Below are 16,351 nucleotides of genomic sequence, written 5' to 3'. Positions count from 1 at the left end.
CTTCTCCAATTCCATCCACCCTCTTCTCTCTGTTTCAGGTATAAGGACGGTGTACTGGTACGCTGCAGTCAGTATGAAGGGCTGGTGGAAATGGCCTCTATCTGTGCCCTGTGTAACGACTCATCGCTGGATTACAATGAGGTACATCTGCACCATGCACACATGTACATACTATTTTTATGTTATCATGAAGCTGTAGAGACTTAATTTTGTCTATATTTCCTCTATCTCTCTGAAAAACAGAGCAAAGGGGTGTATGAGAAAGTTGGAGAAGCGACTGAGACGGCACTCTGTTGTCTGGTGGAGAAGATGAACGTGTTTGATACAGACATGAAGGGCCTCGCGCCTGCTGAAAGAGCCACTGCCTGCTGTTCAGTGAGTACTTGTAGGCTATAGTATGTTGGCCCACACAGAATCTGCAATCATTGTATATTACAATTTATGCAATATATTGTATATTACACGTAAAACAATTTTAAACAGCATTTTTCTAATTCTAAAAATGATGTCTCTATAATTGAAACCTGCAGTCTGTAACCAATATCAATTTTTGAGCAAGTACACAACAAGCCAGTATTCAAAACAATGATAAAAAGGTGTCAGTATACACAGTGCATTGCAGTTTGTTGTGTATGGGGCTGCGTAGCTGCTGACCCCTGTCCACCACCGAAAGTGCCAACAGTGGGCATGTGAGCATCAAAACTAGACCACAGAGCAGTGGAATCACGTGGATGGCCGTGTGCGTTGCTTACCTGGGGAACACATGGCACCAGGATGCACTATGGGAAGAAGGCAAGCCGGTGAAGGCAGTGTGATGCTTTGGGCAATGTTCTGCTGAGAAACCTGGAGTCCTGCCATCCATGTGGATTTTAATTTGACACGTACAACCTACCTAAGCATTGTTACAGACCATGTAAACCCTTTCATGGAAACGGTATTCCCTGGTGGCTGGGGCTTCTTTTAGCAGGATAATGCCCCCTGCCACAAAGTAAAAGTGTTTGAGGAGCACATCAACGAGTTTAAGTTGTTGACTTGGCCTCCAAATTCCTCAGATCTCAATCCAATGGAGCATCTGTGAGATGTGCTGAACAAACAAGTCTGATCCATGGAGGCATCACCTCGCAACTTAAAGGACTTAAAGGATCTGCTGCTAACATCTTGTTGGCAGATACCACAGCACACCTTCAGGAGCCTTGTGCAGTCCATACCTCGATGGGTCAGGGCTGTTTTGGAAGCAAAAGAAACACAATACTGTCATAATGTTATGCCTGATGAGTGTATATATTAGTGCTGGCAATCGATTAAAAAAATAACTACCGGTAATCACTAATTTTTCTGTAATTTCTTCCACTATCAGCAAAGAAAATGGTAAAAAAAAAAAACGGCTTTTGGCTTGCGGGATGTTTTCGCGATCTACTGTTTGATAATTACAGTCACTAAAGGCAGTGAATTAAAGAAAATATCTAAAATGTTTATTGTTAACATTCTATTTCTATTTCTCTCTCTGTCTCGCTCTCTCTCTCTCAGGTCATAAAGCAGTTAATGAGGAAAGAGCTGACTCTGGAGTTTTCTCGAGATAGGAAGTCCATGTCTGTTTTCTGCTCTCCAAACAAACTCACTCGCTCTGCTGCCGGTGCCAAGATGTTTGTCAAGGTCTGGCTTTCATCCTTCCTTAAACCTTTTTCTTGTTCAATTTTTTTCTTTTTGCATCGTCGTTGGAGAGTCACTGAATCTTTTATATACATAACCATACTAATCTTTGAACAAAACAGACCAATGAAAACTCTTATTTTAGCAAGAGCAGATGTTTAAAAATGATGATGTGATAAGTTGACATTCAACATCCAACTTTTAAAATGTCTTTGGGCCCTTTAAAATTATGCATTAGCACAAGATTAAGGAATGTAACATTTTGATTCCAGTTCCACTTTACTGTAAATTATTTATCTACATGTTATTATTATTATCAATGTTGAAAACCATTGTGACATTTAATATTTTTGTGGAACGTTAAAAAGAACATATTGCCTTCCCATAATCCCTTCTCGATACTTGAAGTGTATCCTCACTGTCTACCAATTTACATGCATTTTATATTTTGATCCTGACCTCACAGGGGGCACCAGAGAGTGTACTGGAGCGTTGCCGCTGGATACGGGTAGGAGGTGGTACACGGGTGCCATTGACCTCTGACCTAAGAGAGCAGCTCTTAAGCACAGTAAGAGAGTGGGGCTCGGGACGTGATACACTACGCTGTCTCGCCATGGCAACCAGGGATTCACCCCCTGACCCTCGAACCCTGAACTTGGAGAACTCTGCAGGCTTCATAGAATATGAGGTGAGCAAGTTAGCGGGGATAAGTGATTTGGAATAAGTTTATGAATTCCTAATCAAAGGAGACCTATTATGGAAAATTCACTTTTATATTGGTTTTGAACCTATTTATGTGTGTACACTACCACCCTATTGTGGTAAAAATCCATCTGCTCCATTTTTTATTTTCCCCATAAATCTGAAAGAGGACTGTGCTCCAGTGTGACATCACATTGAAACAGGCTCTGCCCATGACTGGCACAAAATCTGCCCTATAGACCTTTATCACAGTCCGTGTGTCATCTCATCGGGCTCTAATTAGCAGCATGAATGCCTAATCAGAATTTTCGCCTGCATTATTGGGTGCGTTTACATACACGTTCTTAAGACGATTATGCCTAATAAGTCGACAATGAACATGGTCATGTAAACGGGGTAACCTGTTGTTAACCCTTAACAGTTTTGGAAAACTGTTAGGGGTTAACACTGTTTTCCCCGTTTACATGCACACCAGTAAACTGACAACGCAAGTAAACAGCTTTTCCATGACTGTATTAATAAACCGGGTTATTTCCTTTTAGTGATATCAACAATAATAACGTCCATATCTGACTAAAAGTTACGTCAGTTGTGATGTTAAATAAATCGTGCACTGTGTCAGCGGAAGATTTTCGCCTCATATTAATACCTCGTGCAGTTACAGATGCAGCATTTTGACTGTACCTCTATTGCTGCTGCATGAGATGAGAACACATTTAAACGAGGCTGCGTTTGTAATTTCATGCAAAGCGCTAGCTCGCTCTGTCTGGAATCTGGATGCATTTAAATCTGCTCTAAGTGTGGTTTTTGTCACCTATAACACATGCTACCTGTTCCCGACCGGTTTATGGTTACGCCGTTTATGATCTTCCTCCGATAAAAGAAAACTGGTTATTTCAATAAGCTGATATTTGTGAGTTATCAGCTTACTGGTGTGCATGTAAACGCACTCGGTGTCAATGGACGGATGCCGGTTTTAAGAAGAAAATGAAACTCGTTAGTTGAATTTAACAATAAACGTACGTTTATGCGTTATGCATTAAACTTGCATAATATCCAGTCGTGTGTCATCTTTTTTTTATTAATGTGTAACATTATCTGACCACCATGTTTATTTGTGCTGCCGGCGCTGCCAGTAATGAGATTAATTACAGCATAGCTCAAGCTACTGCCAGAGGAATAATTGGACTGGCCTAATTTTATTTGTAATATCAGTTTGTTTATTTTTGCATTATATTTATTATGATTAACCACCCCACTTTTTTCTACAGTAATGCTATTCAAACATTGCACTCTAACATGGGAAAAATATTTCTTTATTTAAACAATTTCAATTTGATCGAATTATTGCTTAGATCAAATTTAAGCGCTTTTTGATGACGTGGCTGATTATGTTTATACGTGATAATCTGTCAATCATCGCCCTGACAATGTGATTGGCATAATAACTCCTCTACGGATCTAATCCAGACCGAACTTCCCAACATAAAAATGTTGTAGGTGGGGCTAATTCGGCTGGCATCCAGGCTAATCTCAATATGATGTGAAAGAGAAATTAGTGTAATTCTTGTAGTGTAAATTAGTGTAATTCTCGTTCCGTCTGGCGTCCAGGTTTTTGTGCATGTGCTTTGGATGTGTGCGCTCAGAAAACCATATATCAGAAGTTAAAACTGATATGGCTTATCATGATGATGAAGAACTACGGTGTCACGCGAGCATGTCCGTAATAAAGATGATAATCAAAACCCAACAGATGCTTTAGTTTTTGGCAGAGTATACAAGGCACAAGCTGTAGGCTTCACCCTCTTCTGGAAAGCAGGGTGGGAGCGGCAGCTCATTTGCATTTAAAGATACATGCAGAAAAACAGCATGTTTTTCCTTCCACTCAGAAATGGGCATTTACAACATTGTATAATACATTATCTATGTGGTATTTTTAGCTGAGACTTTACAGACACATTCTGGGAATACCTGAGACTTATATTACATCTTGTAAAAAGTGGCATAAAAGGTCCCCTTTAACTGACAAAAGCATTTAAAAATGCATATTTTAATGCTATAACTAACATTTTTCTTTGTTCTTCTCTCAGTCGGACTTGACATTTGTGGGCTGTGTGGGAATGTTAGATCCACCCAGGAAGGAAGTGCTGAGTGCAGTGCGTATGTGCAGACAGGCTGGCATACGAGTCATTATGATCACAGGTGGGTTAAACATATATGTAGCGGTGATTTTAAAGGGATAGTTCACCCAAAAAAAGTAAATTATGATATTATGTTACAAACACATAAGACTTTGATTAATCTTCATAACACAAATTAAGATATTCTTATTAAGTAACCTGATTGATTTCTGTACCTCCATTGAAGGTCCAGGTAACCAAAACTCAGAAGATCCAAAAACGCCATAAAGGCATCGTAAAACGAATCCATATGAACCAAACGGTTTAATCCAAGTCTTGTGAAGAGATATAATCACTTTATATGGTGAACGGGTATAATTTAGGCTTTTATTCAAACACAAACATAGAGCACATCACTTGGATTAAGTTGCTCGATTCATATGGAATTGTTTCTTATGAATGTCTCATCACAAGCTCAGTGACAAATACAAGCCCAAATGCAAGACTCTAGCTACCATCTTCCTGTGCTGATTTGTGCAGGTGACAATAAGGCCACTGCCCTGTCTATTTGTCGTCGAGTGGGCATCATCACTGAGCAGGAGGAAGAGGAGGCTGAGAGTGGGCCGTATGGCAGCGGCCTCACAGGACGTGAGTTTGACGAGCTGCCTACCCACCTACAGCGAGAGGCTTGCCGTACCGCCCGCTGTTTCGCCCGTGTCGAGCCAACACACAAGAGCCGCATTGTAGAATATCTGCAGAGCCTAAGCGATATCACAGCTATGGTACGTTTTTCTGGTTACGTTTGTGCAAAGTGCAAAATACTAAAAATGAATGAACCCTCACACTTTTTTTTTCTGTCCAGACGGGTGATGGTGTGAATGATGCCCCTGCTTTGAAGAAGGCTGAGATTGGCATTGCTATGGGCTCAGGCACGGCTGTGGCTAAATCTGCTTCAGAGATGATCTTGGCAGACGATAACTTTTCAACCATCGTGGCCGCAGTGGAGGAGGGCCGAGCCATTTACAACAACATGAAACAGTTCATCCGTTACCTAATTTCTTCTAACATCGGAGAGGTAGTCTGGTAAGTACAGACAGAAATACAGACTCTTGTATATCACTCTTACTCCTAATGGCCTAATATACTCACAGCTAAGTTATTTTTCCTTCTTCACTTTGTGGTAAAAAGAAGTTTGAAAAACTTTGAGAGGTTATAATGTTAGTGAATATCCTGAGGCTGCTGTTTAGATGAAGTATGTAAATATATCCTAAGTGCTTTCGTCTCAGTAACAAAATAAACACACAACAAAAATGACAGCAGTGAGAAAACAGTAAAGAAAGCATTTGATCATAGTGATGTGGATATGTTTGTACAAGCTGTGCAATTCGGCACTTCAATTAAGTCACATTTATTTATATAGCACTTTTACACTGGCTAGCAGCTCTCCAGTGTGTTCATGTTTTTGCTCGTGAATGTCTGACCTTGACGGACTGAACAGAAGAAATGATCCAGAGAAGATTTCTACATCAAAGAAGGTGGAGCTTTACAGCCACACCTACCTATTATATTATCGCCCTGGACCAATGGCAGTTTGAAGGAGTGTACCAATCGGAGTGAACTACTCTGAAAAGCTTGCTTTCACAAGCTGTTTCAAAATCCCAAAATAAACTCCAAACAAACTTCATTTTAGTCTGACTTTGTTCGAAATTACAACTTACCAGTTTGTTCTTCCTTACCACTTCTTTGCATTTAGGTAGTATCCAGAAGGCAGTGAAACACCTCCAAAACATGTAAAGGTGTTACTTCATTACGGGAGTCCCTGCCTATAAGCAGAGTTTGCACACAGCATATCCTGATATCATCAGCATTTTAATTTGAATTCAGTTGCCATGTTAGATTTTTCTGTGATTCAAAGAGGAAGCAATAATGTTTGAATAATGTTGCACAATTTAGTCAATCTACTACTGTAGTCTGTCTGTCCGTGATGAAAAGCAGTGGTTGCTGCACTGTCTATGGTAGATTAGCGTTTAGGTTTGGTGTTCACACAGAACGAACTGCATTGAGCTGAATGAACACAGGTGCCGTTTACACAGGACCCTTTTTTGCTTTTAAAACTGAGATGCAGTGCAGCATAATGCACAACTTCTTGGCACGCCATTTTAAAAACTCAACACTTAAGCACAAGTCATATAAAATAGCGATTTAAAATCTGCACTAGAATGCAAAAAAAAAACATTTTAGGTGAACGTATTTAAATAACCTTCTGTTGAACAGTACCTGTTCTGGACAGTAGGTGGGACTGTCAGTTGGCAGGTTTCAACAGACGTCATTGATTCAAAGAGCTAAAAAAAAGTAATAATGCTGTTCAGTGTAATTAAGAACTTGTGTCTAACATCTATACTTAATAACTGCAGTTATTAAGTTTTAATTAAAATGGCTAAATGTAAACAAATCTTGACTACTATGTACCACCGCACCTTATACATTGTATCGTTCTCTCTGTCTTTCAGTATTTTCCTCACAGCTGCTTTGGGAATGCCTGAGGCTTTGATCCCAGTCCAGTTGCTGTGGGTCAATTTGGTGACGGATGGCTTCCCAGCTACTGCTCTTGGGTTCAACCCCCCTGACCTGGACATCATGTCCCGTCCCCCACGCAACCCTAAAGAACCACTCATTTCCGGTTGGCTCTTCTGCAGATACCTCATCATTGGCTGTGAGACATTTACACACATCACTTATTATTATTGAGATTAAAACCTGTCATTGGTGTATATAAAATGTTATTAAAATTAAGTATTTTTATCCAGTTAGATCAATTGCTATAGTACACAAGTGCAGTCATTGCTTTTGCAATTCACTCAATGACGTACAAAAAAAATAGAAATTAGTTATAGTATATTGGGTATCCATTAGAGTGCAGGGTTTTTCTTTGCTACAGAGATGAACAAGCTCTTAACAGTTATGCCACACAAGCAGTGCCAATGTGGAATAGATTCATTTTGTCCTCATGTGTCTTAACATTTAGGGCCCTATTTTAACGATCTGATGATGTTTTAATCTGTCTGTAGCACATGGCGCAGGTGCACTTAGGGCCAAATCCACTTTTGCTAGAGTCCGAATCCACTTTTGCTAGTTTAACTACAGAAAAAACCGTCAGCACGCCAGGCGCATTTTGGAAAAGGGTTGTACCTACTCTCTTAATGAGTCATGGGTGCAATAAGTCTCATCTCCCATTCCCTTTAAAAGGCAGTCGCACTCACACCATGGCGGATTCGCTATTACACCATGCTATTTAAACAACGTGGCGCTAGATGTGAAAATAATAACTGCATCAGGCTGAAACTAGCAAAAAACATTAGCGTCACAACTGGCATCGCATTGTGCCGGATGGATGATAGAGCCAAGAGTTGCAAGGTGTGCAGCGGGGATTAGATTTGGCCTGAGCCTGTTTAAAATTCTGTCCCTCTTTAGTGTACTAGACATCATATAAAGAATTAGGGGTGTCAACAATAATCGATTCAGCGATGCATCGCGATGCGGGGCATGAACGATTCAGCATCGATGCGGCAAAGTGCCATAATCGATTATGTCACTGTTTATTTTCTGGCGGACGATAAAGTTGTGAAGTTTCAAATACTTCCGGTTCCGGGAGAATAACAACAACAACAAGGAAGATGGCTGAGGCGGAGGGAGATGACCGCGATAGATGGGTTATTAAAAACGCGCTAACGACCCGAGGTGTGTAGGATTACGTATATTTTTTTTGCACAATAATCAATGAATCTATAATGACGAAAAACGCCGCAATTCACCTTTATTCCACAAGGTGGCAATGTCTGATACGCAATGATGAAGTGACGTTTCACTCATAGTTACCTCTGACAGAAAACGAAACAATAATCTGCAAAACTTGAAATGGCTCCGTGATTTACAGCAGAGAGCAAGTACTAAACGCATTCAGATATTAGTGTCACTGTCTCTTGATGATGAATGTGGTCAAGAAGCTGTCAGTGATCAAAATATTGATTTTGAAGACGTCGAAAATGAGTTTGGAGAATATGCTGGAGATCGCGAATATGAGGCAGATGCTGAATATACTGGTAAACGAACTCTGACAAGGTCATATGATGCTGGTATTAAACATCTGCTCAAACTGAATCCTTCCAAGCTCCAAAAGGTAACGAAATAGGTTTTATTTTATTCTTCTGTAGCTGCTACTCTAAAATCAGGAGTTTTATATATTATCACGACAGGTAGAGGTCTATCCATGTTAAATATAGATCTGGGTCGCTAACGACCTGAATATGTAAGAATGTTTGGTGAAACAGTCATGCATTTAGGGGTTAATTGCATTTTATTTAATTACATTTTATTTTATTTAATAACTTTTATGTCAAAGATACAGGAGACACATAGCAGCCAATACAATCTGTTGTTTAATATCTGCTTGTATTGCCTCATGACTGATGAAAAATTTGCTTTGTGTGCAGTAGAATTTTGATGCATCACAATGCATCGTAGAATCGAATCGAATCGAATCGAATCGTTACCTGGTGAATCGTAATCGAATCGAATCGTGAAGGCAGTGCCAATGCACACCCCTATAAAGAATGAACAAAAATACCAACTGCACAGCCCTTACACACTCTTTTAGAGGATAACATGATTTATTGAGACCAATGAACTTACTCTGAAACTGTTCAGTGATTAAGTTGCATTTCAATCCCTTTATCACTCTCTGTTTTGCAGGTTATGTAGGGGCAGCAACAGTCGGAGCTGCTGCCTGGTGGTTCATGGCAGCTCATGATGGACCAAAGCTCACCTTCTACCAACTGGTAATAAAAAATAAAATCCAAAAACATAATCACACACTGCAGTTTTTTATGAGTACCTTTTTGAAAAGGAGCTCTGAAGACTGTTTTAAAAATAATTTTGACCAAGTAAGCCAGTTCTGTAAATACATCTTCCCTGTGTTGTTTTTTTCCCTACAGTCTCACTATCTACAGTGCAGTGAAGGTCATGCTGAGTTTGCAGGAGTACAGTGCTCAGTGTTCGAGTCTCCATACCCCATGACTATGGCCCTGTCTGTGCTGGTCACTATAGAGATGTGCAATGCCCTCAACAGGTATGTGATTTTTAAGAAATGCTGTCATGACATTAAACCACTACTGGATGTTTTTATGGGGAGAACACTTATGTTAAGTTTTGACTTGGTATATTGGCATGTCAAGGATACAATCATAAGTATGGGCTGGAAATATTACTTTCATTTCTTTATTCCAAAACTATTTCATGGGTAGATAGAGTATTTCCAATGTCCCCTTTCAATTAGGATAAACGTGACACACTCATTCTTGAGAAAAAATCATGTCTTACAACTATACCTACTATTATGCTAAAATATTCTTAATGCAAAAACAGCTGAGACCATGGAAGAAACGTCCCCGGTTACATATGTAACCTTAGTTCCCTGAGAACAGGGAACGAGACGCTGCGTCAGCTGACGCTACGGGGAACGCCTTCAGCGTGACAGGTGTCTGAAATCGCTATCAAATCACAATCCTACTGACCGTCGGCAGCTGGTGATGTCATCACCGTGCGACCAGGAAGTATAAAAAGGCACCGTGCCAACATGACAACATCCGCTTCGTCTGAAGGGACTGTGGGCAGGCACACCTTGAAGCATGGCCATGTGACGCAGCGTCTCGTTCCCTGTTCTCAGGGAACTAAGGTTACATACGTAACCGGGGACGTTCCCTTTCGAAAGGGAACTCGTGCTGCGTCAGCTGACGCTACGGGGAACGATATACCCACGCCGCCATGCTGAGGGGAGTGCACGCCCCTTACTGGCAGTGAGAACTGCCTGGACGAGTGTTCGCGGAAAGTCTGAACCACTCCCCCTCTAGCCACACAGGCTGCCAGTGACATCATTCCCTACGGTCATAGCCCAAGCTATATGCCTAAGAGAGAACCTAAACAAGTTTTACTGAGGTTTCCTACTCTCGGCTTGCTCGAGGGCCTGGGACCTACTACTTTCGAAGGAAGGAGTCCCTTAAGGGAATGTGGCTAGGGGACCCGAGGGCGCCACCAGCCGTCACTAATTCGGGAAAACCTTCACCGAATGCCACCAGGGAGGCCTCACCTGGCATCACTTCTGTGGGACACCCCAGCTTGGCCAACCCTGTCTGTCAAAACAGAGCCTCCGGACATCGCTCTACTCATGAGCATCCAGACTGAGGGACTGCAAAGTGGCAGTGTCCTCCTCAGACCGGAACTCGGAGACGGGAATCCTGGAGAGCAGTACTCAGCTTAGTGCTTCTTACCCTTGCCATCGAGGGGAGTCTCTCCTGCTCGATCCTAGGATCTACTGAGCACATTTATTACAGGGGTGCTCAGGAGGCCTAAAAAAGGCCTATGGACTGATCTACCCGGGAGGCCCCGAGGGGGGCCTGCCCGTCTGATCAGACTCAAGCGGCCGTAAGCTCGCAGACGACCCTCAATGAGGGGAGCTCTTAAGCCAGCTTGGTAGGTAACCCATGCTGTAGGCTAGCCAGTCCCTGTCCTGAAGGGACTGCGCAGCAGAAACGGAGTCTCGTTGTGCTAGGGCATAAGCCCGCCCTTGAGTTATACCGGCGCAGGCCGGGACCCACCGGCGGGCAGCCGCTAGCTGTCAGCCCAAAGCCAGTTATACGTTCCTGTTTCAAGGAACCGTTTCCCCTCCAGGGAGGCCATGAGGCGCCTCCACCCAGCACCGTTAGTGTTAGCTGTTTGCTGTTAAAAGCCGCAGGAAGGTGGCTTTACTGGTTCCTCAGGGGGCTCATGAGGCTATAACGCCAGAAGCCACCCACGCTAATGGCTAGCGTGTCACCGAGACCTTGGTCCGGGAATCCTCTCCCAAAAAGGCCCAAAGAGGCCTGACAGCATAATACACTGGCCTAACGAGCGTCCCAGCTCGGGGCTCACCCTCAGGCGGCCTGCAGGCAGGTGGCTTTACTGGTTCCTCAGGGGGCTCATGAGGCTATAGCGCCAGAAGCCACCCATGCTAATAGCTAGCTTGTCACCGAGACCTGGTCCGGGAATCCCTCCCAAAAAGGCCAAAAGAGGCCTGACAGCATAATACACTGGCCTACCGAGCGTCCCAGCTCGGGGGCTCACCCTCAGGCGGCCTAGAGCGGCCTACTTCCTGTCAGCCAACGTGCAAACTGTTGGGAGCTGTTGTGTTCCCGGGGCTCGCCTCCAGGGAGGCCTGTTTGATGCCTACGTACAGTCCGGTCTTTTTTTGGGGCGGCCCGGAGAGGCCTATTGCCGAATGGCAGTTCCCTATTAGATTGGTGACATACGGTGCTTATCCGATGGCAAATCCCACCGGAAACCCCGCAGGGCCGGGAAACGATCATGGGACGGCCTGAAGCGGCCCGTCCCTGATAGCAGACTATGCTAGCCGCCTGGCTAGCACCCGCGCACACTGTTGCAAGACCTGGGAACCGGGGCTCACCCTACAGGCGGCCTCAAGCGGCCTAGATCCTGTCAACCAATGGTCGGAACCCTAGGTCACCCCCTCAGGGGACGCCATGTGAGGCGTGCTGAAACTCAGCGAGCCCTTAAAGTCGGGCTGACAGTGGCTGTCTGCTGGCTGATGAGGACTGGGTATCCAGTCACTACCTGGGGACTCATCCCCAGGGAGGCCGTTAGGGGCCTACTTATGACGAGGTTTCTACTGCAACCGACATCGTTGGGGAGAACCCTCCCCGCTCACATGGGCCACGACGTCGGAACTCACCCGCAGGGAGGCCTACTGAGGCCTACTACCTGACCCAGAGTTAACTGCCCGGACTGCCTCGGCTGGCGTCTCCCGCCAGCCAGCCTTCTATAGTCGGTCCGCCCCAGCGGCCCATAGCAGCCTTCTGCGACGGCGCAGTCTCTCAGGCAGCGCCTACCAGCGTGGACCTAAAACACAATGCCCACAGCAGTGCACTCAGCATAAAGCGCCTTGAACCCTCTAAAGCGAGGGGAGTACAACTTACGCCACCTGCCTCCAGGGCGGCCGTCTGGTCGTCCAGCGGTCCGCCGTCCGCGCAAGGGCATCAGCCGTGACAGTGTTTGGACTCCAGGGGAGCATCCTACCAACCGATGCTTTCAGATGGTTGCGAAGTACAGCTCGACCCGAGCCTAAAAGGTGAAACAGAAGACACAGAGCAAAAAGTGAACGATATTGAACACACACACACATAACCGGCCATTTCCTGAACCAAGCCGGGGGGCCGCCCAGAAGTGGCGGCCGCACTAGCTCTGGGGGGCGGGGCTAGCAAAACCAGTCTAACTGCGCACCGCGAAGAGACGCCTACCCCGTCCCCACGACCACTGGCTGAGTCGCGATTCATTCTGTTAAACACCTTTATGCATTAATAATAACCCCCAAATGCAGAAGGGGGGTGGGCATTGGCCGGACGACCCTACTGCGGGGAGGCCGGGTAGGGATATAAAGCTCCTACGGGACCACCGACAGGAGCCCGGGGCAACTGCCAGGGCGATAGCCACCGCGAGACGCCACCGTCATCCCATCAACAGCCTAGGCCAACCTGATGCACTAGCATCGGTCTGATAATCCCACACACAACGGCCCTAAATAGGGCTGGGACAGACCTTACTGTAGTTCATGCGCTAGCCTAACCTCACAAATTCATCTAGATATTTCACTAGCCGAGGTGCCAACGCTACCCAGAGGTGGCTACAGCTAAAAACGTTCGCCAGGAGAACATACGTCAGTTTATATCGCCGCTACATGCCCGCGGCATGTGCGGTGGCCTCAACTGCTCATATTACACATATCCAGAAGAGAAACAGCCTTATAAACTACTGTTGCTACACAAGCAAACGTACAGCCTACATAAACACACTGTGTTTATACAAAACATCGTTCTAGCCACCTTTACCGGGGAACTACAGGCCCACTGTTACACTTTTCTTCATCTTTTGTAGACAAAATATCCCTCAGGGACGCATAGAGTCCAAACATACGGCATTAAAAAGAAGAATGTTTGCCCTAAAAGGGGACTCACCCGCTGTCTTCCGTGCCTCATCGCTTCATGTAACATGCATGCTTCGGCGCACTAACCTGAGGGTGGGGCGCTTCATTCTCAAGCAAGGCCGATTTTGGAGGCGGCCGCGAAATCCCGCTATTCCCAGAGACGATGCACTGTGTGCGGGCAGAGCACACACCGGCCTGGCAGGCCGTCAGAGTCTCACATCCGCTCATCATCGGCCCGCGCGGCCTGGTGTGAAGCGCGCCCGGGGAGAGAAAAGAAACACAACAGAAAAACAAAGGAGGGGACATATTCACATCACTTCCGCGCCCTCGGGGGCGGAGACTCACCACCCCGCTTCCGGCGCTGGAAGCGGCTCTTCTCCCCGATGTCCCTCCTCCTGTTGCGGGTGTCCCGCCTCTTCTGCGTCCTACTCCTCCACGGAGGGGGCGCCCGAGAGGCTACGCTGCTGCGTTGGCCCAATCGATGATCCTCGGACCTCGAAGGGCCAGGGACACCCTCCTGCCTGGGCGCCGCCCCGGACCTCAGCGGAATACACGTTCTATATGCCGCTGAGCGCGCCCTCGCCTCTCTGAACTTTCCCACCACCGCCTCGACGGAGGTGCCGAAAAGCTCAGAGGGCGAGACCGGGGCATCAAGGAGAAAAGCCTTTTCTTTCCCCCCGATGTCCGCCAGGTTCAGCCACAGATGCCTCTCCGTGGCGACCATAGCCGCCATCGACCGTCCGATGGCGACTGCTGTGTGTTTGGCCGCCCGGAGAGAGAGATCCGTGGTGCGGCGCAACTCAGCCATCGCATCAGGGGGTAGGCCCTCCCCCTGATCGAGGTCCCTCAGCAGATCGGCCTGATAGGCCTGCAACACTGCCATTGTGTGCAAGGCCGCCGCCGCCTGACCCGCCGACGTGTATGCCCTGCCGTTAAGACGCGAGGTCGTCTTTAATGGTTTAGACGGCAGGGCAGGAGCTCTTAGTGTCGATGGCCGCCCAGACGCGAGATAGTTCGCGAACGTCTCGTCGATGGGCGGCATCGACACATACCCTGCCTCGGCCAATCCCTCGACATCAGCGAAGTTAAACCGCTGATGCCGATGGATTCGCGCCGAGTAGGGTTTCTTCCATGCCCCCACGACCTGCTCGTGAAGGTCGGGGAGGAATGGAAGGCTCCCGGGAGCTGGGCGGCTATGGTCGGGGAGAAACCGATCGCCCAATCTGTCTGGGCGGGCGGCCTCTCCCCTGGCTCTCTGCCACGGCAGCTGAAGTCTCAGCGCCGCGCGCCCCATTACATCATACAGCTCCCCATACACGGGGCAGGATGGCTGGGAGGATTCAGCCTCAGCTTCATTTTCCCCCACATCCACAGCCATCCTCTGATCGACCGGAAGAGCATGGGCTGACGACGAGGAGGAGTCTCCATCCGACTCCTCCTCCGTCAGCCTGCTCTCGCGACCTGGCTGATCATCCGCGAGAACTGTACTCTCCAGACGATGAGCCAGGTCCATCTGGGAGCCCCAGGACAGACGGCGCCGCTCAGCCTCAGCTTGAGCGGGACCGCTCCCAGATGCTGGCTCTTCTTCCCTCGAGAAGAAGGCCAGGCGAGAGCGGAGCGTCCTCAACGGAAAACGCTCGCAGTTCGCGCAGGAGGCCCCCTCGAGAACCTCCCGCGCGTGCTCTTCCCCCAGGCAGAGCACACAAAGGGTGTGTGTGTCCTCAGGCGTAAGAAACCTGGGACACGGATCAGCGCACTTCCTGTACGCTCCCTTAACCTTACGTGTGCACTTCATTTTACGACTTTCCAGCGAACCAGACAAAACAGTCCCTGAAGACGAAAGGATGTTGTCATGTTGGCACGGTGCCTTTTTATACTTCCTGGTCGCACGGTGATGACATCACCAGCTGCCGACGGTCAGTAGGATTGTGATTTGATAGCGATTTCAGACACCTGTCACGCTGAAGGCGTTCCCCGTAGCGTCAGCTGACGCAGCGCGAGTTCCCTTTCGAAAGGGAACTAGGTTTGCTGCTGGTAGAGGTGTTAGTGAGTCCAGCAGGGGGCGCTCACCCTGTGGTCTGTGTGGGTCCTAACACCCTAGTATAGTGATTGGTACACTATACCGTAACAAGCACCATCCTTCAGATGAGATGTTAAAACGAGGTCCTGACTCTCTGTGGTCACTAAAAATACCAGGATGTCTTTTGGAAAAAGACTTGGGGTGTAACCCCGGCATCCTGGCCAAATTTGCGGATTGGCCTCTGTCCATCATGGCCTCCTAATCATCCCCATATACTGTTTGGCTTCATCACTCGGTCTCCTCTCCACCAATCAGCTGGTGTGTGTGGTGGGCGTTCTGGCACAATATGGCTGCCATCGCATTATCCAGGTGGATGCTGCACATTGGTGGTGGTTGAGGAGATTCCTTCCTTCTATATGTAAAGCGCTTTGAGTACCTAGAAAATCGCTATATAAATGTAGCAAATTATTATTATTATTATTTTAATTAAATGTGTTTATTATTGTGATATGTGTTGTGTATTTAATACATACATTAACCCATTTAATACTATTTTTTCCAAGTGATGACATATATTAATGTGCATAGTATTGGTAAGAATGTTAAACAATCAATGTCAATTATGTAAAACAATTCAAAAAAATTATGGATTTTAGGTCTGGTCAGAAACGTGACCTGTAGTAGAACACATGTAGTCTAGGTCTATGGTAATGCATTTACAAAATGACAAACCTCCAGCAATTAATGTATAGACTGGGTTAAATAGTTGAAATGAGTATTTTATTCCATTAACAAAGAAGTAAAAATTGTCTGGCTCACATTCAAAAAGGA

General features: G+C 46.2%; 1 protein-coding gene across 2 annotated transcripts in view; it reads left to right on the top strand.

The window, feature by feature from the left end:
• si:dkey-28b4.8 (sarcoplasmic/endoplasmic reticulum calcium ATPase 2) overlaps positions 1 to 16,351 on the top strand; it is a 38,674-nt gene that overhangs the window by 17,344 nt on the left and 4,979 nt on the right. For both annotated transcript variants that reach the window (XM_067441188.1, XM_067441189.1), the window contains exons 12-21: positions 39 to 141; positions 244 to 375; positions 1,528 to 1,653; positions 2,117 to 2,338; positions 4,443 to 4,554; positions 5,013 to 5,254; positions 5,335 to 5,555; positions 6,983 to 7,185; positions 9,222 to 9,307; positions 9,464 to 9,597. In XM_067441188.1, the coding sequence (XP_067297289.1) occupies positions 39 to 141; positions 244 to 375; positions 1,528 to 1,653; positions 2,117 to 2,338; positions 4,443 to 4,554; positions 5,013 to 5,254; positions 5,335 to 5,555; positions 6,983 to 7,185; positions 9,222 to 9,307; positions 9,464 to 9,597 (1,581 nt within the window). The remainder of the gene's footprint in view (positions 1 to 38; positions 142 to 243; positions 376 to 1,527; positions 1,654 to 2,116; positions 2,339 to 4,442; positions 4,555 to 5,012; positions 5,255 to 5,334; positions 5,556 to 6,982; positions 7,186 to 9,221; positions 9,308 to 9,463; positions 9,598 to 16,351) is intronic.

This window comes from Pseudorasbora parva, chromosome 4 (assembly GCF_024679245.1).
Source record: "Pseudorasbora parva isolate DD20220531a chromosome 4, ASM2467924v1, whole genome shotgun sequence".
Lineage (NCBI taxonomy): Eukaryota > Metazoa > Chordata > Actinopteri > Cypriniformes > Gobionidae > Pseudorasbora > Pseudorasbora parva.
This window is presented reverse-complemented; position numbering and strand designations above follow the sequence as displayed.